Source organism: Carassius gibelio, chromosome B22 (assembly GCF_023724105.1).
Source record: "Carassius gibelio isolate Cgi1373 ecotype wild population from Czech Republic chromosome B22, carGib1.2-hapl.c, whole genome shotgun sequence".
In the NCBI taxonomy this organism is placed as follows: domain Eukaryota; kingdom Metazoa; phylum Chordata; class Actinopteri; order Cypriniformes; family Cyprinidae; genus Carassius; species Carassius gibelio.
In genome coordinates, this window is record NC_068417.1 from 16963798 (window position 1) to 16986266 (window position 22469).

The 22469-nt window shown below is 37.2% G+C and overlaps 2 protein-coding genes across 5 annotated transcripts in view; one reads left to right on the forward strand and one right to left on the reverse strand.

The window, feature by feature from the left end:
• Nucleotides 1–13576: 13576 nt before the first annotated feature.
• LOC127988507 (carcinoembryonic antigen-related cell adhesion molecule 5-like) lies at nt 13577–16338 on the reverse strand. Of its 2 annotated transcripts, none has more exons than XM_052591310.1 (4): nt 16172–16338; nt 15591–15917; nt 14938–15222; nt 13577–14862 (listed from the first exon to the last, which is right to left on the reverse strand). In XM_052591310.1, the coding sequence occupies exons 1-4, from the start codon at nt 16239–16241 to the stop codon at nt 14714–14716; spliced, it is 831 nt and encodes a 276-aa protein (XP_052447270.1). In that variant the 5' UTR covers nt 16242–16338; the 3' UTR covers nt 13577–14713. The 2 variants fall into 2 exon arrangements, with proteins under 2 accessions (XP_052447270.1, XP_052447269.1); XM_052591309.1 differs by having other exon boundaries at nt 13579–14865.
• A 993-nt stretch (nt 16339–17331) lies between these two features.
• The window catches only part of LOC127988502 (CD48 antigen), a 79469-nt gene continuing 74331 nt past the window's right edge, over nt 17332–22469 (forward strand). Inside the window, exons 1-7 of one of the 3 annotated variants that reach the window (XM_052591304.1) lie at nt 17332–17446; nt 17779–18105; nt 18571–18852; nt 18928–19038; nt 19141–19202; nt 19732–19813; nt 19949–21186. In XM_052591304.1, coding sequence (XP_052447264.1) covers nt 17404–17446; nt 17779–18105; nt 18571–18852; nt 18928–19038; nt 19141–19202; nt 19732–19779 — 873 coding nt within the window. In that variant the 5' untranslated portion in view covers nt 17332–17403 and the 3' untranslated portion in view covers nt 19780–19813; nt 19949–21186. Of the gene's footprint in view, nt 17447–17778; nt 18106–18570; nt 18853–18927; nt 19039–19140; nt 19203–19731; nt 21187–22469 lie in introns of those variants that run through there. The other 2 variants (XM_052591303.1, XM_052591302.1) reach the window with 2 other exon arrangements.

The following is a 22469-nucleotide window of genomic DNA, read 5'->3' on the forward strand; positions in this document are numbered from 1 at the left end:
TGTGGTAATATTTTATTTAAAAAAGCTCTTAAACAAGAATAAATTCGTTTGTTTTGAGCTCGACACTGTACGCGCTGATCGGAGGCAGTGATTTCATATAGGCAGCCACAAATATTTCATTTTCACACAAACAGTTCAAAAACATCTGAATTTAGCTCTTGGTGTGTTCTAATTGGTTGATTGTGTGATATCGCTGTAATAATTTATTTTTAAAAGCTTTAAAACAGGAATAAATTCGTTTTTTCTGAGCTCTTTACTCCAGACGCTCGTGGTCACAGCGGTGATTCATCTCTCCTATTTCTCACGTATCTCTGGCCAGAAATAATTTATCCATGAGTCCTGAACCGGTAATAATCAGATATGTTGGTTTAGCTTGTCAGTGTGAATTAAATCTAAGTATTTATTTGTATTTTTAACCGATTTAAAAGTGAAAGTAAAAGTCCGGGAATTGAACCTGTAGGGGCGCAATTTCTCTCAGACAATGGAAGTCTGAAGCACATACTCAAACAGAGGGACAGAGTGAGATGAGATGTCTGACAGTTTTTTAATTTTCTGTTATCCATACAGTGTTGTAAAGTCGTGAAACTATCCATATTTACTCAGAATGACTTTTTTTCTGTATGAAAAAAGGTTTTGAAGTGTTTGGAATCTAAAAATGCAGGACAATTAATAATTCCATTTTTACTGTCATTTAAAAAAATCACCACGACAAAACCGTTCAAGCTATCCAAAATCCATTGGCAATTTAAGTTGTTTAAAATGTTTTGGCATCATGTAGACAAAGTTTGGTGTGTATAGTGTTACTCTCCTCTGAGCAGTATGCATTAATTCACAGCTAAATGTAAAAAAAAAATCCACATTCAAATCAAAATAGCTGACTTCCTGTTGATCGTAGCTGATGACTGTGAATTAGAAAGTTGTCCGTCTTGATAAGAACAATTTTTGTACCGAGTTTGGTGTCTGTAGCTAAAACTAACCCCCCCACTTTTGACAAAAGGTGGTGCTATAGAGTGCCTCTTCCACGCCCTTTTAAAAGCTTTTTCCATTGTCTAGCTATCAAGAATACTGATATGTGTTTTGAGTTTCATGTAAATCTGAGGTTGTTATCTGCCTCAAAATCACCATAACAGAATATTCAAGTTTGACACGTTGCCATGGCAACAATATATAAGATATCAATATCCCCACAACAGATTTACATCGGCCATGTTTTGACATTATTCTGATGAAGTTTGAAGCAAATCGAGTAAAAATAAGATGCTGAATTCAAAGCATTTTGAAAATGACTCACTTCCTGCTGCCAGTTGGTGGCGCTATAACGTTGACTCTTAATAGTCACATATATACGATCGGTATCATACATCGAAAAAACCGATGAAGTTTGATCAAATTCAGGCAATGTATGTGGATGTTATTAGGCATTTCCTGTTTCTCACTTTTTGCCCTAATTTCAACGCCTCGCCACGGGCAAACCGTTCGAGATATCAAAAATCCCCTCGCAATTTTTCATCCCCAATGTCTTGAGATCATGTTCACCGAGTTTGGTGGCAAACAAGTAAAAAACCTATGACAAGTATATCAAATTCCAGAGCATGCTTTTTTTAAACAGCCATGAATAGCTGACTTCCTGTTGGGCGGAGCCTTTGACATAGAGCGCGAAAGTTGTTAAGCTCAATGAGATCTACAAGTGTACTGAGTTTCATATAAATATATGCAAGTGTGTGTGAGCTATGGTTCAAGATTTCTGACTGTGTTCCAGGGGGCGCTGTAGAGCCCCTGTGCCACGCCCGGGTCCCAGTCTCTGTGGCGTCCTAATGGCCGCAGATTCCAATGTGTGTGCCAATTTTCAAGAGTTTTTGAGCATGTTAAGGCCCCCAAAAACCCCCGGAAGGTTTAATAAAAAATAAAAAAAATAATAATAATAATAAGAAAAAGAATAATCCTTAGGGGAACAATAGGGCTCTTCGCCCCTTCGGGCTTGAGCCCTAATTAAAGCTGCAAGCAGCGATGAACGGGCCCTCGCACCCGGGCTCACCGCCATCATGTGGCTTTAGTAAAAAGGTGAACGTTGAGAAATATGCATTTAAACTCATAAATATAAGTGCAATATATCAAAGTTTATTCCATATGTGTGCCAATCTTCCTGTTGCCAGCAGGTGGCGCTATCGTTATAATGGAATATTGGCCTTCAGATGTGTTGAAGCCAGGACCCTTATCACACATGTGAAGTTTGGGCAAGATCGGACATTTTATGCCTGAGTTATAACATCTTTTATTCCCATGGCGAGACATCGAACTTCGTCATGGCGACATGGACATGCCTTTTAACAAAAATTCAAGATCTTCACAACTAAACATCACACAGGTCTTTAGATTAGACTGACCACAAAAAAGACATTGATGTCATAAAATTTCTAGGAGTAGTTTGTCACAGTGTAAAATATGTCACTTCCAGTTGCCAATAGGTGGCGCTATGACTATAACTGAATATTGGCATGTAGATCTGTTCAGGTGAAGAGTCTTATCAAAAATGTGAAGTTTGGGGCGGATTGGACATTGTATGTGTGAGTTATAGCACCATCATTTTTCATGGCGAATCATCGAAATTTGTCAGGCCGCCATGGACACGCCCTTTAACGAAACCTCAATTCCTTCGCAATTTAACATGGCAAAGGGCTTTAGATTACACTGACCAAGTTTGGTGTTGATCTGAATAAATCTCTAGGAGGAGTTCGTTAAAATACAACCCCTGAAAATGACAAAAACAACACCAATTTTGCAGGGAAAATTAAAAATAACCGACTTCCTGTTGGGATTCGGGTTTCGTACCAAGAGACTTTTTTGTAGCTATTGGTGTGTTACATATGTTTACCGATTTTCGTACATGTATATGACATGTAGCTCGAGGCGCACTCCATTGAATATGTATAGGTGGCGCTATCGAGCCATTTTGCCACACCCAATGGAATATTAGCCTCCAGATGTGTTCAGGTCAGTACTCTTATCAAACATTTGAAGTTTGGGCAAGATCTGATATTTTATGACTGAGTTACAACAACTTCTACTCCCATGGCGAGACATCGAACTTTGACATGGCGCCATGGACACGCCCTTTAACGAAAACTCAAGATCTTCTCAATTTAACATCGTACAGGCCTTTAGATTAGACTGACGACAAAAAAGACATTGATGTCAAAAATTTCTAGGAGTAGTTTGTCGCAGCGTAAAATATATCACTTCCTGTTGCCAATAGGTGGCGCTATGACTATAACTGAATATGGTCATGTCAAACTGTTCAGGACAGGAGTCTCATCAAACATGTGAAGTTTGGGGCAGATTGGTCATTGTATGTCTGAGTTATAGCAACTTCCTGTTTCATGGCGAATCATCGAAATTCGCCAGGCCGCCACACACAGGCCCTTTAACGAAAACTCAAAAGCTTCGCAATTTAACATCGCAAAGGCCTTTAGATTAGGCATACCAAATTTGGTGTTGATCTGAATTAATCTCTAGGAGGAGTTCGTTAAAATACAACGCATGGAAATGACAAAAATGACACAAAATTTGCTCATAATATTAGTAATAACTGACTTCCTGTTGGGTTTCGGATTTTGCTCCAAGAGACTTTTTTGTAGGTATTGGAGAGTTACATGTGTATACCGATTTTCATACATGTACATGAAACGTAGCTCGAGGCGCACACCGTTGAACGTGTATAGGTGGCGCTGTTGAGCCATTTTGCCACACCCACTTCTGAAACCCATATCAGACGTAAATTTTCGCCAGTTCTGAGGTGTGTGCAAAGTTTCATGACTTTTCGAGCATGTTTAGGCCCTCAAAAATGCGATTCATCTTAGAGAAGAAGAATAATAATAATAATAATAATAATAATTAAAGCTGCAAGCAGCGATGAACGGGCCCTCGCACCCGGGCTCACCGGCAGCGAGTGGCTTTAGTTAATAGGTGAACGGTGAAAAATATGCGTTTAAACTCATAAATATAAGTAGAATATATCAATGTTTATTCCATATATGTGCCAATCTTCCTGTTGCCAGCAGGTGGCGCTATTATTATAGTGGAATATTGACCTTCAGATGTGTTCAGGGCAGGACTTTTGTCGAACATGTGAGGTTTGGGGAGGATTGGACATTTTATGCCTGAGTTACAACAACATCCTCTTTCATGGCAAAACATCGAAATTTGTCAGGCCGCCGTGGACACGCCCTTTAACGAAACCTCAAGATCTTCGCAATTTAAGATCGCAAAAGGCTTTAGATTACACTGACCAAGTTTGGTGTTGATCTGAATAAATCTCTAGGAGGAGTTTGTTAAAGTCCAACCCCTGAAAATTGCCAAAATAACACTAATTTTGCAGAGAAAATTCTAAATAACTGACTTCCTGTTGGGATCCGGATTTCGTACCAAGAGACTTTTTCATAGATATTGGTGTGTTACATGTGTGTACCGATTTTTGTACATGTACGTGAAACATAGCTCGAGGCGCACTCCGTTTAAAGTGTATACGCACTCCGTTGAAAGTGTATAGGTGGCGCTATCGAGCCATTTTCCCACACTCGATGGAATATTGGCCTTCAGATCTGTTTAGGCCAGGACCCTTATCACACATGTGAAGTTTGGGCAAAATCGGACATTTTATGCATGAGTTATAACATCTTTTATTCCCATGGCGAGACATCGAACTTCATCACGGCGCCATGGACACACCTTTTAACAAAAACTCAAGATCTTCACAACTAAACATCACACAGGTCTTTAGATTAGACTGACCACAAAAAAGACATTGATGTCATAAAATTTCTAGGAGTAGTTTGTCGCAGTGTAAAATATGTAACTTCCTGTTGCCAATAGGTGGCGCTATGACTATAACTCAATATTGGCATGTAGATCTGTTCAGGTCAAGAGTCTTATCCAACATGTGAAGTTTAGGGCAGATTGGACATTGTATGTCTGAGTTACAGCAACTTCCTTTTTCATGGCGAAATATCGAAATTTGTCAGGCTGCCATGGACCCGACCTTCAACGAAACCTCAAGTCCTTCGCAATTTATTATCGCAAAGGGCTTTAGATTACACTGACCAAGTTTGGTGTTGATCTGAATAAATCTCTAGGAGGAGTTCGTTAAAGTACAACCCCTGAAAATGGCAAAAACAACACCAATTTTGAAGGGAAAATTCAAAATAACTGACTTCCTGTTGGGATCCGGATTTCGTACCAAGAGACTTTTTTGTAGGTATTGGAGTGTTACATGTGTGTACCAATTTTTGTACATGTACGTGAAACATAGCTCGAGGCGCACTCCGTTGAAAGTGTATAGGTGGCGCTATAGAGCCATTCTGCCACACCCGGTGGAATATTGGCCTGCAGATCTGTTCAGGCCAGGACTCTTATCACACATGTGAAGATTGGGGAAGATCGGACATTTTATGCCTGAGTTATAACATCTTTTATTCCCATGGCGAGACATCGAACTTCGTCGCGGCGCCATGAACAAGCCTTTTAACGAAAACTCAAGATCTTCACAACTTAACATCGCACAGGCCTTTAGATTAGACTGACCACAAAAAAGACATTGATGTCATAAAATTTCTAGGAGTAGTTCGTCGCAGCGTAAAATATGTCACTTCCTGTTGCCAATAGGTGGCGCTATGACTATAACTGAATATGGGCATGTCAATCTGTTCAGGTTCGGAGTCTCATCAAACATGTGAAGTTTGGGGCAGATTGGACATTGTATGTGTGAGTTATAGCAACTTCATTTTTCATGGCGAATCATCGAAATTCGCCAGGCCGCCACGGACACGCCCTTCAACGAAAACTCAAGATCTTCGCAATTTAACATCGCAAAGGCCTTTAGATTAGGCATACCAAATTTGGTGTTGATTTGAAGAACTCTCTAGGAGGAGTTCGTTAAAATACAACACATGGAAATGACCAAAATTACACAAAATATTCTCATAATATTAAAAATAACCGACTTCCTGTTGGGTTTAGAATTTCGCTCCAAGAGTCTTTTTTGTAGGTATTGGTGTGTTACATATGTGTGCCAATTTTCGTGCATGTAGGTGAAACATAGCTGGAAGGCTGTTGATTTTCTTGGTATAGGTGGCGCTGTCGAGCCATTTTGCCACACCCTCTTCTGAATCCTATATCAGACGAAAATTTTCACCAGGTTTGACGCGTGTGCAAAGTTTCATGACTTTTTGAGCATGTTAAAGCCCTCAAAAATGCGATTCATTCGGGAGAAGAAGAAGAAGAAGAATAATAATAATAAAAAACAAAGCAGATACAAGAGGGTCCTCGCACCTCGGTGCTCGGGCCCTAATAATAAACGGAGCAATTCCAAGAGGGTCCTCACACCATCGGTGCTCGGGCCCTAATAAAAAACAAAGCAGATACAAGAGGGTCCTCGCACCTCGGTGCTCGGGCCCTAATAATAATAAACGGAGCAATTCCAAGAGGGTCCTCACACCATCGGTGCTCGGGCCCTAATAATAATAATAATAATAATAATAATAATAATAAACGGAGCAATTCCAAGAGGGTCCTCACACCATCGGTGCTCGGGCCCTAATAATAATAATAATAATAAACGGAGCAATTCCAAGAGGGTCCTCACACCATCGGTGCTCGGGCCCTAATAAAAAACAAAGCAGATACAAGAGGGTCCTCGCACCTCGGTGCTCGGGCCCTAATAATAAACAAAGCAGATACAAGAGGGTCCTCACACCTTCGGTGCTCGGGCCCTAATGATGATTGTGCATTAGTGATGAACATCTGCTGTTAACAATCAACATCACTGAAGTAAAGACAAACACAAGAACTAGGGCTGCACGATTAATCGCATGCGATTGTCATGCGTGTCTCATCAGTAAAGATGGTTCTGTGATTAGCGGTAAATGTCCATCAGCTGCTTTCAAATGGAGCCGCACCTAATATACAGAGCCGCAGATCGTTGACAAGCTACGCAATATCGCGTTCATAACCGCATGCGATTAATCTGCGATTATGAACGTGATATTGCCCAGCTTGTCAGTGAATTACGGCTTCCCATCACACTAGATGTGGACTGACATTGCTCAGAAGTCAGATGTTGGTTGAAAGTGAAAACCCAACCTCTGTTTGGTGTCAAACTCTAGCGTAAATACTCCAAAAACATGACAATCTTCACTTATTATAAACAAGATTTATTTCTGTCATAAATGTAAAAAAGTTCTTATTGAGATTAACAGAGATGTTGATGGTTTATTGAAAATTATAGTTTAGTTTGATGTCACCATTATGCTGATCAGTACTTAGGAAGTATGAGTCTTTTCAGTGTTAGCTTTCATTTAGCTGCTGTAATTATACCTGTTACAGCAAAAACATTGAGAAAAAGATGTCATTCGATAATGTTGGTTACTAGCCGATATTAAAAATGTCTTAATGTAACAATCTGATCAACTGATATTACCAGGAGTCTGTTCTATGCTTATTAATTTAATATTAGTGACTATAGCAGATGTGTTGCAATACACAGGGTCCTGACAATTTATGTCATTTTATTTTTATCTGATCTTTTTAAACTACATTGTTTTAGAATCACTTCAAACTATAGGATGCTTAGACATACAGAGACCTTAAGAATTAGTCTAAGAATCTCAACAATGGTGACATGCTTCATGCCGCAATGCATTCTGGGTGCTATGGATGAGTTTTGCATGATGTACCCAGAATACATTGCAGCATAAAGCATGTCACCATTGCTGAGATTCATACACTGAATCTTGATGTTTGTGTGACAAATTTTTTTTTAAATTTTTGAAATTATCTGCTTTAAATTCAATTGGGTGTCAGGTTGTTGACCATTGAGTCACTTTAAAAAATAATACTTAACTAACACCACACAGCAGCTTGGGTGAAAACTAGAGGTGGGCAGATCGATACTAATATCGATAATATCGATACCAACGTTGGTATCGGTATTGATCGATACCAACGGGAAAATATCGATACTTAAGTTTCAGTTTCTCTCGTTTTGCCACCTGGCCGTGTTTGTCAAAATGCTGCTGCTGTCACAGAGCAGAGCAAGCTCTAAGAGTGCTGCTCGTGATCGACACTACTCTCCTCTCCCTCTCCTGTGTTGTACCGTCACGTGACTCACCACTAGCGCTACCACCAGCAGTCAGGCGCGCGCACCGCTCAGCCGCGCATTTCTAACAGCAGTCAGTCAGAGGCGGAGAGAAAGAAGAGCGTTGTATGGCTGTATTTTCAGGCCGATCTACCCTTTTTGTGTTAGCTGTGAAAGGGATACTAGTTTCTATATTTAAACTTCACCTAGATGTGCACCAGAATTAATTATTTTTTATTATTTTATCAATAACTGATTCTCCAAGAGCAGTGGATATTACAAGGCGCCTATCAGAAATGATTGTGAAGGACCTGCAGCCTCTTTCCATAGTGGAAGATGTCGGCTTCAGGAATTTTGTATAAGGAGAATTTGTTTTACAATTGTGAAGTAAAACGTTGTGACTTTAAGAAAACAATCCTGAAAAGAAGTGCACAAGAGGAGAAACATTTTTTTATTAACATGCTACTTGAAAAGAGAATTTGTTTTTACATTTTTTATATTTGTGAAGTAATCATTTTGTAACTTTGTTTATTTAAATAAATCAGAAGTAACCAAAAGTTGTTTCTGAACAAAAGCTTTCGTAGTACTGATTAATAACCCAAAATGCAAATCACAAAAACAAATTAAAAGTCATGAAAATTCATTTAGATTTAGGTTGAAGACGCATCCACCTTAATTATTAAAAAGTATTGATATTGGTATCGGCGATACTGGCCCTGTATTTACTTGGTATCGGATCGATACCAAATCTAGCGGTATCGCACACCTCTAGTGAAAACAAGTAATCAGACATATCAATCATCAGCAAGCAAACAGCACCATTGAACCACATATTCGTTTGCTGTTTTAGCCACAATAAAGATGACAGCAGCTATAAAACAACACCGTCAAGTCAAGTGTCAAATTGCACAACTAAAGCCAACACTTACCAGCATTATGGTGACATCAAACCAAGCTATTACTTTTAAACAGACATCAACATCCACATCTAAACATCCACTTAAATCTTAATTAGAATGTTATGGAATAATGTTCTAATAATGTTATTGATAAACATTTGTAGAATGTTTTTAGAGAACGTTATCCTATCTTTTGAGAGAACGTTCTGGGAACAAAAATAAAACTACCCGCTAAAAACATTGTTAGAACAATCCATGGGAATGTTCTTAGAACATTTTAGAACAAAGAAAATTCTAGCTGGGAAGTGCCGCTCCATTTGAAACCAGGTGGTGGACATTTACTGCTAATCACAGAACCAGCTTTACTGACAAAGACACGCATGACAATCGCATGCGATTAATCGTGCAGCCCTAACAAGAACTACAATTGAATTTAGCCACAGCCTTCAACTGAAAAAAAAAGTAAAAGAAAAAAAACACTATGTCACCATAATTGTGGTCAAGGTTTGCTTTAAGTAGTGTCTTGACCCTTTTCCTAATTTAAACCAATTTGATTCAAAACAATTGCAATATTGTTTTAGCAACAAACATGTATGCATTGCTGAGTCAAACCTTGCAGTAACATCTTGTCTTATGCTCTCATGTTTTTTTTGCTTATAACTTATGATGACTGAACATCATGAAATTGTGTTTATCTTTGGATAGTAGGCTCGGCTGAAACTCAGCTATTACTGAACTGAAGTAAAAAAAAAAAATCACAATGCTTCAATGTTGAAAGACACAAAAGGAGACAATCAGTTCAGGTTTTTAGACAAACACACTTATCACACGATCCTCAACAGTGGTGACAATTTTTCATACTGCAGTGCATGACGGGAGTTTTTACTAAGGTTTTACCCAGCATGCAACATTTTGTTGATTGTCACCACTGTTGAGAGTCATATGCTGGTTCTTGATGTCTGTGTGTGTCTACAGAGTATAGTTTTTCAAATTTTGTATGCACTTAGTAGATTTAAAGTTCACTTTAGTTTTTTCCCCCATATTGTAGTTTTACTGGGTTGGTTATGCTTAATTTAAATAGAGCTAATGTTAATTTGATTGTAATCTGACCACCTATCACATACAGATTAATTTCTTCTCTCTGCTTTACAGCACCTCATGCAATGCTACATAAAGAGATCTAACATGACAGTCAAGGGTCAAGAGCCCCACTAAAGCAAACACTGATCTCCATTATGGTTGCATCACTTTAACCAATAAAACATCAACATCTGATCCTCTGTAATTCTCAAGAACAGCAGGTGTTCATCATTAATGCACAATCATCATTTAATTAGTCACTTAATTATCTCAAAGAAGACTATCTCATGATGTCCAAGTCAACATGAGTTATAAACAGAAAAAGCATAAGATTATCTGTCATTACAAGGTTGGATTCAGCAATGCATACATGTTTGTAGTGAAAACAATATTGAAATTGTTTTGAATCAAATTTCTTTGAATTAGTTAAAGGGTCAAGAGACTACCTAAAGCAAACCTTGACCACAATTATGGTGACATAGTGTTTTTTTTTTTCTTTTACTTTTTTTTTTTTCAGTTGAAGGCTGTGGCTAAATTCAGTTGTAGTTCTTGTGTTTCTCTTTACTTCAGTGATGTTGATTGTTAACAGCAGGTGTTCATCACTAATGTACAATCATCATTTAATTAGTCACTTAATGATCTGATTAACTTTAACCCTTTGAGGACTTGGATATGACTTGAAGACTTGCTTGTGACTTGAAAGTCCCACCTCTGCTGTCTATTAAACGCCACTCCAATTATAAGCAGGTGATTGAGATTTTAGCGGTGATCACGGAAGCAGCTTTACTGATTAGATGCGCATGATCATATCGTTAAATATATCGCCCAGCCCTACTGGAGATGTACTTATAATCACAGGAGCGTTTTTACTGACAAGATGTGCATGAAAATCACATTAGATTTTTTTGCACAGCCCTAACATCTAGTTAACAAAGCTAAACAGCGTTGCCCTTTGTGTAATAAGTTACAGAAACTGTTAAACGCACCAACTTAAATAATAAAATACACTTACCAGTGTTGGTCCATAAACAACGCCTTCTCCAGACAAAGAGGGAACTGCTCCATCTTTCAAGAATATTTTTTGTGTGAATCCGGCATTAAACTGATTGAGACTGAGGAAGATTGCTGTCCTCAGCAAAATGTGCTGCACATAGTTTTACATGTGGATTATAATTTCTCAGGAACCAAGTTAAACATAAATTGTAACCATTAATCTCCAAGTACAGCGTCCCTGGGAAGCCCAAACAAAGGTGATTGGACTCCGAGATGAAAATAACAGCGTTTCGACGACATGACAAACACAAAGGCAGCTCTTCCTCTTCTCTGTCGGAGCGCAACAAGACCACACCCCCTGTTTGTGTATAGACCCCTTAAAAGTTTGTAAACATTCTAACGTCTCCTGCTGGGCGGGGCTTAGCTGGAGGCAAAAAGAGGCGCGGACGAAATGTTGACAAGCGTAACCCAGATAGCAAACAGTCATTGAAACTATGCTGAATCAACATTCCGTTGTCAACATTAAGTCATTGAATCAACATCGAACTCTGATGTTGATTCAACATCATTTTGCACCCTGATTTAATATTGAAACAATGTTGAAATTCTCTCCATAGATCGACGGAATTTGAATGGTATTTAAATTATCAGGAATATTGAAACAATGTTGAAATTTCAACTGAACTAAGGATCAACGTGATTTCAATGGAACTTCAATCGTTTTTAAATGTTAATTTTAAATGTAATGCCATAAATTAAATAGCCTGCTTTATCTACAGCCAGGATGTTAATGGAACATTTTAAATCTTGTATAAAACACAGAACACACCACACTATTTAAAATCAAATTCATGTTTATTAGCCTCTCTACTCTTTATTTACACTTCATTGTCATCTGATGCCTGCATAAGATGTCGTCCAGTCCCTCCTGCCCGGTCTGGCGCATAGCGCAGCCACTTTTGGGTGAAAATTGGGTAATGGTAGCTGTCCCCATCTGCTGAGTAAGAGCATCTAAAACAGAAGATAAAAATCACAATGCAAAAAAAGGTCAGAGTGCAGACCTCATACAGTGCAGACTGTACACAGCATCCGAGCCACTGATCGCAGCGACAACAAACACTTCCCACATAGCAACATTGTTTCGGCCCAGATCCGGCCACATCTGGCACCCGTTGAAAGATGATCTGGCCCACATGCAGCGTGGACTGATGGCACTTGGGTGGACCACTCCTGTTTGCCAGATTTGAGCCACAAGCAGGCCATAGCAATGCCACATGTCAGCCAAGAGTAAAGAAATTAACCAGAAATTGACCTTATCTGAGCCACAAAATCTGTGTATATTAAATATGAAGTCATTTCAGCCTTAATAAGCCTGTTAACAAGCAGAATCACTGAAGGAAAGAAGAGAACAGAAAAAGAAAATTATTATTCATACTGCAGTGCATTATGGGAGTAATTCATGTATTGCAACATGAAGCATTTTGTTGATTGTAACCATTGTAGAGATTCATATGCTGGTTCTTGATATCTGTGTGTGTCTAAAAAGCACTGGAGTTCAAACTTTTATATGTGTTACAAATAAAAAAAAAATCCATATCCTGTAAATATTAGAGCAATGCTTATTTTTGTGCATGCTGTAGTTTCACTGGAATTATTCAAAACCTAGACATGTGATGAGAAAGAAGACAAAAATATTTGAGATATAGTTAAACCAGCTCATTGTAACTATATGTTTTTCACATGTCACAGTTCTGTCTTCTCCACAACACCCTATGCAGAGCTACAGAGAGAGATCTAGTACAACAAGTCAAGGGTCAAGAGCACAATTAAACCAAACACTGATCTCCATGATGGTGGCATCTTTTTAACCAATAAAACATCCACATCTCATCCTCTGTAATTCTCAATAACAGCAGGTGTTCATCACTAATGCACATTCAATAGTCACTTAATTATCTCATTAACTTTAACTATTTGAGGACCTGGGATTTAACTTAAGAGTTGTTTGTGACTTGGAAGGAACGACTTGGTTCCTCTGGTGAAATCATAATGCACTGCAGTATGAACAATAATTTTCACCACTGTTGAGGATCACATGATAAATGTTCATGGCTAAATGCCTAAATCCATTTTTTTTCTTAATATTGAAGTGTTATAAAGCATTATATGGTGGCATTTGCATAATGAGATTTCTCTCTTTTTTGTGAAAGTGACATACAGTTAAGTGTGGTGACCCGTACTCAGAAATCATATTCTGTATTTAACCCATCCAAAGTGCACAGACAGAGCAGTGAATTCACTGAATTCAGTTCTCTCTAACAACTAAGCCACGATCTCTTCTCATATAATCAAGAAATTTAATCAAGATCATATAGTCATCAAAAGCATAAGTCACCTGCTAGATCAAGAGTTGTATCAGCATTGCACAAATGTTTGCTGCTAAACAATAATGCACAGAATAAAATTTGTGAAAACAAATTTTTTTATTGTACAAGTAACGTAATAGTTACAGTAAAGATGATTGTAATAGAAATGAATTACACCACATGCCCGTACATTCTGTCACTGTAGCATTTTTTTATCAATAATGTTACCTGTGAGAAAATAACATAACACGGCAAATGGACTGTTTCAGTTTCAATAATAGCACTTATAAACAAAGTTATATTGCTCTTTGTACTAAGGTAAGGATTGTTATCACGTGTGGTGACCGAGATTATGGCAGTACAATTAAATACAATCGGATATGTGTTGTTAAAAATATATTTAGTCATTACTTGCAAATGTTCGTTCATATTTACTTTTAGAACGATTGGTTTGAGCACGTTAAACAACACGGCATTAACCATAAACACATAACACTGCACAACATTAACCCAACAAATCATTTAACAAATAGCTGTAAGTTGTAACGGGATAATATATGTAACAGAGGCCAGCGAGTAGTGCTGTGCAAGTAAACCTCACTCCCCGATCTCAAGAGACGCACTAGCGACAGACGCTAGTGGCTGTAGCCATTTAGCCTCCCGTGCCAAAGACCCGGGTTCAAGCCCCACTCGGAGTGAGTGCGAAGAGCGTCAGAGGACCCGGGAGAGAGGGGTATTACATAAAATAATACGATCAGATATACAGATAATACAAAAACGAATAAATTACCTCATCCGTGATCATGATTTGTTTATCCAATTTAGATACATTACTATGGTGAAAACGCATTAAAAAACGACATCTCCCATCGTCACCTGCTTCATAGCGTCATCAAGCTTCGCCTTTGTTATTGTTGGAAATGTGCCCTCTTGTGGTCAATTACAAAAATCGCATACTGGAGCTTTAATTATCTCATTAACTTTAACTCTGCTTCAGTGTTAATTTAACACTCCTATTTTAACACTTTCACACTCTTGAGTGTGGTCTCACATGTACTCCCAGCAGAGTTAATTTCACTCTGGATTTTTTGCTGTGTTTGAGGTGGGCAGCAGTGGAAGTAAAGTTCTGACTGAGGAATATCGCTCTGTTAAATAAGATTTAAACCAATTCAGGACTGAGCCTTTTAGCGCCACAAAACATTCTAATCTAGACAGGAACAACTGATAGTCAATAGTATCGAAAGAGATTAATCAGAGCTTGATGTCTGCTCTCTCTTCTGTTGAAGACTTCTAGATATGATGTCATAAACCAGAACAGCCACCGTAGCCGTGCCCCCCAGAACAGAGAGAGCCAATCGGATAACAGCTTCAAAAAAACCACAGCAGCAGATACAGACTTCTGAGAAAAAAAAAAAAATGTTGAAACAGATATATGAATTAGAATTTGGAAAAACATAGTATGATGCCATACCTGAACATGTGTGACAGAGTTGAGTGATGTCCATATGTGTGGTCTGGTTTCTGATGGGATTGTTGATCACACAGCTGTAGTTGTTGTTATCCTGATATTCCACCTCCAGAGGTAGAGAGAGACTGATGCTGATATTAGACACACTGATGCTGGACAATAAACTGTTTCCTTTGTACCAGGAGAGAGTCACATGACTCACATTCAACACTGAACACACCAGTGAACAATTCTGCCGTGATGAAGATGAAGGACAGTGACTAGTGATGAAAGGAATAGAAAGACGAGCTAGAAAACATGAGAGAATGAAGATAAATGGAGAAGTACAGAAATCAGACAATCTGATCAATCTGAGACGTGATTTGAAAATAAAGCATACAAATTTTAAAGTAAATCTCCAAGAATTGTTTTTATATTCCTCCCTTCTAAATAAAGCTATTATATGAAGGAACTGACCATTAAAGTTGAAAAAATGACCATTAAAAAAGCAAACAGGGTAAATATTCTATTAGCTATAGAAATTTAGACTGAATGTTTTGAGCATAACTGAATGTTTTGGAAAAATGTCTCAGCATCAACAGAGTTCTATCATTTTATAATATTCTCAATATCTAGGACAGTTAAAAGATGTAAGTCTACATAAACATTCTGCTCACCGTAGACAGTAAGACTGAACACGCTCAGCGGCTTCTCTCTGCTGGTGCTGGTGACTGTATAAAGTCCAGAGTCTGTGGTTCTGGTGTTTGTGATGATCAGAGATCCAGTCTGATCCAGCTTCAGTCTGTCTCTGAATCTCCCATCAAGAGTATCATCATGAAGTATGCTTATATTGTTCTGTCTGTCGATTAGAGCGATGAGAATCTTTTTGTTGTTGTATATAAAGCTCCACCGTAGCTCATTAATTGTATTAACATCAGGGTTTAGCGTGACTGATTCTCCCTCCATCACTGACTCTAACTTCACTGCATCATCACCAAACACACCTGAAGAACAAATAGAACATCTACTCAGAATATGAACACATTTGGCATTTTTTTGTCATTTCAAAAGTATTTAAAAAAAAACATCCTCCCATCACTAATTTTATTAAAAGGGACAGTAGCAAGTTTTTGAGTATATTATTCTTATACAGCTTGAATATATTAGAGACAAAATTAATGATGAAAATAATAAATGTTAGAATTTTATTTGTGTAAAAATGGTGAACAAAGTGAACAGAAGCCATTAAAATACTCACCAGCCAGACTCCATGAGCACAGACAGATGAAAAGAAACATTTTCTTCAGCAGTTCATGAAACAGATTCATAACAGAACCGTGATAATAGTTGGGTCCTGACACAGGTCTTGATAATGTTGAATGTTTCGTTACAAAGTGAATGAACCAGTCGGTCTGTAGCGAAGTAGTTTAGTGAAATAAAAGCCTTTAGTAGCTCCTCCCTTCACCGACTGAATAGGTCTTCTCAAAATGACACTGGATTTAGAAAAACAGAAAGTGAACTCATATATTTAAACATTTTTTTTATTAATAAAAAATACATAAACTTCTAGGTCAGTGGTTATTAATGTGAGTGAGTGTGTCAGATTGTAGAAATACAGAATGTAGGAAACTTACAAGTAAAAGGTAGCTATTTCAGTACTTCATTGCTGTTCGATTTCATAACATTAACAACAAAAATAATAAATGTATCGCATTAAATGCTAAAAAAAATAATTAAGTAAAGATGATAATTGCCTAAATTTGTGATCATGGTTTATGTAGAGTAGCATTTACTGTGGCTCTGCTCTGGCTTTGTTTGCAATTTTGTTGGCAAAGGATCAAAGCATTATGTTTCTAAAGCGTAATAGGCTACTATCGCTATCATGTTATTAATACAGAAATCTGTAACTCATTATTGAGGGATTTTTTTTAGTCCCTGTAATTTCACCCTGTAAGACAGAAATCAGAAGGTAACTTGCTTACAGCTCCTATCATTCATGAGCCTTCAGTGTGGCCTATCCTGGACACAGATTTGCTGTAACAATTCTTAAGATATAATAAATGCAGTTTGTAAGTCTGGCAACTTGGATGGGTAAAGGGACAGATGAGCAAATGCTCTTCCTACCAGATCTTCCTGTCAGATTAGAAAGTTCATGGTTTTATTTCATGGAATGTATGTTGCGAGAGTTCCTGAGTTTTTGGCTTCAAGAGGAATTAATTTTATAAGGAAATAATTTCACTCCACACAACACCAAACTACTTGAGCCAAAAAACAAAAAAATCAAAAAATCTAAAATGATCAAATTCTGGAGATTCTAAGTCAGTAATAATTGTTTTTAAACTTGATCAGTAAAATGGTTCTGTCTGTGTGGGAGGAGCTATTGGAGGAGTTTATTCACACTCAGTGCAGAATTTCACTAAACCCCTTCACTACAGACCGACAGTATAATTCAAATTTTCAAGAGCAGCAAGACTGATCGCATTGAATAAAATGTTTGATATGTTTATTTTCTTGTTTTCATGGAGCCTGGCTGGTAAGTGTTTTTATGTCTTAAGTTTGCTTTACATTATCATTTGTTCACCTACACATCATCTTTCTCTTATTTATTTCCATCATTTATCTGTTTTTATAACATTTTTACTTACCTTCAATTTTTATCAGTTTTATCAGACTAATGTATTTATAAGTTTTATCAGACTAAATCAACCCATACTTCTGACCATTTCAATAAGTATACATCGAAATTTGTGAAGTAAGGATTCGTTTTGTAATAAGATATTTTTAAATACTTTCACAGTGACAAAAATGTCAAATGTGTTTGGCTAAATCTTCATATTCTGAGCAGAAGTTCTGTTTGTTCTTCAGGTGTGTTTGGTGATGATGCAGTGAAGTTAGAGTCAGTGATGGAGGGAGAATCAGTCACGCTAAACCCTGATGTTAATACAATTAATGAGCTACGGTGGAGCTTTATACACAACAACAAGAAGATTCTCATCGCTATTATCGACAGACAGAATGAAAAGAGACCCGTTTATGATGATGTTCTTGGTGGGAGATTCAAAGACAGACTGAAGCTGGATCAGACTGGATCTCTGATCATCACAAACACCAGAACCACAGACTCTGGAGAATATTCAGTAACCGGAGAACAAAAAGAGAAGCCGTTCAGCATATTCAATCTCACTGTCTACGGTGAGTTAAAACACTTTTCACAGTCACTCACTCTAGTGTAATTTATTCTACTAACAGTAGCTGACAACAAAATATCTCTACAAAAATGATGTAGTAGTTGTATTTGTTCTTGAAAATGTTAATAATTATATACAATTGCACAACATTGTATATACATAATCACTAAGGAATTCATTTTGGTTTATTTTCTAAAAGTCATGAATATTTTCACCACATCTAAAACTAAATATTTTTATATGATCTTGTGAGGAGAATTACATTTTAGACATTTTTTGCAATACATTTTAATGTAACACATTTTTGCTTGGTTCTGATACTGATCATTTGAATTTTAAACACCAACCCTTTATAAAGTTTGAGAGAGGGGTTTAGATCAAGACTATCAGCACTGACCTCTGTGTGTGTTAAACTCAACACATCAAACTGTCTTACTTAGTGTTAATTAGATTTATTCTCTTTTTCCAGCTCGTCTGCCTGTTCCTGTCATCAGCCACTCTTCACAAAATTCATCATCATCTTCATCACAGCAGAATTGTTCATTCCTGTGTTCAGTGGTGAATGTGAGTGATGTGACTCTCTCCTGGTACAAAGGAAACAGTTCATTCTCCAGCATCAGTGTGTCTGATCTCAGCAGAAGTCTTTCTTTACATCTGGAGTGTCTGGATGATTTCTACAGCTGTGTGGTGAACAATCCCATCAGAAACCAGACCACACATCTCAACACTGAACTCTGTCAGACATGTTCAGGTATGTCTGTGATAATATTTAGTGTTTATGAACACATTCACTCACACTAATGTCTGCCTCCTTCTCATCCTCCAGGCTTTGTATCTCAGACAGTGCTGATTTCTGCTGCTGCAGCTGGTGGTGGTTTTCTGTTGATTGTAGCTGCAGTCGGGATCTTCTGCATCTGCAGAAAAACTGACCAAGAAGGCAAGTATCACCTATGGTTTTTATAAAGCTATATAGAATTAATGTAAAACTGTGCTTAAATATTATTTCATGGGTTGGTTTGTTTCTGTTATTATGAAACAGTTCAGACCTATGACAGGGAGATCACTTACGCTGATCCTACATTCTACAAAAGACATAAATCGGTAAGATCTTTTATGTATTTTTATGGTGTCTCACAGTTTTATTTCAGCACTGAGTCATATTTAGGTGTGCATTTGTGTGTCTAATGTTTTACACAGACTAGCAGCACAACAGATATTTATAAAAGCAGTAGATGTATTTCAGTGTCCCTTTATCTTCTGCTCTGATTGGTTTAGTATTGTAGGGTCACACAAACCATCATTTAAAGGAACTACATTATTGTCACATCACAAACTCTGTTACTTTTATATATATATCAGATATACATGCATCCCCCAAAATGTGGAAATGCTATATTAAACGGAATTAAAAGTAATTTATTTATTTAGAGAGACAGAAATACTGAAATATTACACCCATTTGTATTTTTTTAAACACAATCTCGTGGTAATTCATAGCCAACTATAAAACCTTTTTATAATCAAGAAATATAGACACGTTAAAGTGTTTGTGGGAGAATGAGGAGGATGATAGATAAAGAGTAAGTTCTTGATAAATAAGGTGTTAACGTGCATCTGTGTTTTCTTTCAGAGGGTTAAAGAGCAGGATAATGTGGTGTACGCAGGAGTGCAACGTTGATGAACTCTGGATCAAAATCTGATTTTTATTTTGGGTTAGTAGTTTTTTACACCTCAAATACAGGACAGAAGATGGAATCACATAATACAAATGTGAAGACAGTGTGCATAAATCTGATTAAGTCATAGCACTCTTAAAATTAAAGGTTTAATTTTTATTTTTTTTGCAGTAATGCCAATGAGCAGTGCTCCTTAGAGCCTGGATTTGGATTTTGTTCTGGGGATAGAAATTAAGTTTTGGACAAAATCAGCCCATCTGGCCTATATGATTTCCCCATAAATGGGGTTAAGTCCTTAAATTGCAGCAGCAAATAAATGTACAGAATAAAATAAGACAGAAAAAAATATAATTTTGAATATACTGCAAATGACAAAATTATGTTAAAAAAAGTTCTCAAATTTTTTTCTCACATAGAAATGTACATTTGTAAAGCGAGGATTCAGTAGGGTAAATTTACAATAAGGAGGAAAAGGAGGAGGAGGAGGAAAAAGAAGATGAAGATGAGGAGGAGGAGGTCGAAGAGGCCATGCATGGACCCCTATTTCTGATGATATAAGAGCAACTTTGGTGGTCATCAACCATGGCCTGATTGTGAGGGAAGCTGGGCAGAGAGTCCACCCACACGCCGCATGTCTATTCTGCAGGCAATGGAACAGACCTGTGATGACATTTAGGTGACAGCAATCCATGCAAGGGGATATTTTCCCCGGTGCCTAGCGGGAGAAAACATTGCTTGCGATGTCAATGAGGCCAACAGACGGCGGGATCCACGAGCTCACGAATGCACAATTTTTATTTTATTTTTACTTTATCTGAATTCATGTTACTGCTATCTACAGTGCTGCAATGTACAATATTGACCAGGCCTATTTGCATTTTTGGTTGTTTGAAAATGTGCCTCCTGAAAACATGCCTTCTGAATAAACAGTGAAAATCAAAGACTGCAGTGTTTTATATAAAGTAGACTAGTGTGTTCCCCCTGATCTGAAAGTGTATGCATAAGATGCAAGTATGTCCTTTTGTCATCAGAGTTACATTTTGACAAAGGAATGTTAGGTTTTGATAGCAGAGTTTAGGTTTTGATAGTAGAGCTTCAATTTGACACAGATGTGAATGGTATATTTCCCAGTGTTGTGTCATGTTTACTTGTGTGTAGAGTTTTGGCACAATGAGCGAAGTTTTGTAAAATGTGTTCAAGCAACGGGCAAAAACTGTAATAATATTGGGCTGTGTGTCTCTTTTGATAGAGTGACTCTGCTGGAGCGCCACCTACTGGATAAACATGTAATTTCACTATCAGCTCCTCTCACTGTTGATATTATTTAGTGATTTACTTTCTTTACAAAGTATATATTTCATATATATATATATATATATATATATATATATATATATATATATATATATATATATATATATATTTACTGTAACCTATTTCTGTACAATGTTAAATAAACATGCTTTTATGTATTCTTAAAAAATATCCTCAAGGCCTCTTTCTTGACCTCTGAAATAAGAGTTAGCACATCACAACACATGCATTGGTAGCATCATTCATCTCTTGCTTCATAAGAAATCTAACATAAAATCTGTTCAAATCTATTGACATCTTACGTATAAACAGTGTTTTAAGTAGCTTTCACATGAGCACCCAAAAACCCAGCTGGAATATTTTTGTTCTTAAAATGTTCTAAGAACATTACCATTGTTCTAACAATAATCTGTAATCTTTCTTATGGCAAAAACAGCAAGAGGACATATGCGTGATGCTGGTTGCTTTACTGATGAATAAAACATCACAGCATATTTAGTCTGGTTAGATGGTGCCACCAAACCTAATGTATGGTGTTCATTGTATATTATTTATTAAAGTGACTCAATGGGTTAACAGCCTGAGACCCTGCTGAATATAAAGTGTATAATTTCAAGAATTCGAAGAAAAAACTTTTCGTTTTGTCACAAAAACATCAAGATTCAGTATATGACTCTCAACAATGGTGACATGCTTCATGCAGCAATGTATTTTGGGTACGTCATACAAAACTCATCCATTGCACCCAGAATGCGGCATGAAGCATGTTGAGATTCATACACTAATTATTGCGGTCTCTGTGTGTCTAAGCAGTCTGTGTTACAAAGAGGTTCATGAACAAAGAAATTTAAAAAGAATAAACAAAAATATATATGATATAATCTGCAGGATTTGCATTTTTTTTCAAACAGAAACGATTTTGCGTTGCAACACATTTGCTATAGTAACTAACTTACATGACGAAATTTTTAACATCAGCAACAGTGGCGTAGCCACGGGTGTGCCAGGGTGTGCCTGTGCCACCCACAGTGGCAGCTGGCACACCTAAAAATATATGAAAAATAATTGTTTATAGTCTCAATAAAAATGTATACTAAACTTTGGCTATTGTTGTTTACTCAGAAAATATATATATATTTTCATATCAACCCTTTCACGCGTAAATTACAAATATTTTAACTGACCCCTTGTTTCCATGGTGACGCGTCATGATTGTCACACACCGCAGCAACTAACAGATGCATCAGTATTCGTTTTATTTAGTTTTTCATTTTTTATTAAAATATATACACAAACTTGCTTACCAAGTCACCTATCTGATATTCCGATTGTTCGTTTACAAACCTTTATAAATTATCTTGATCTATAATGAGATGAG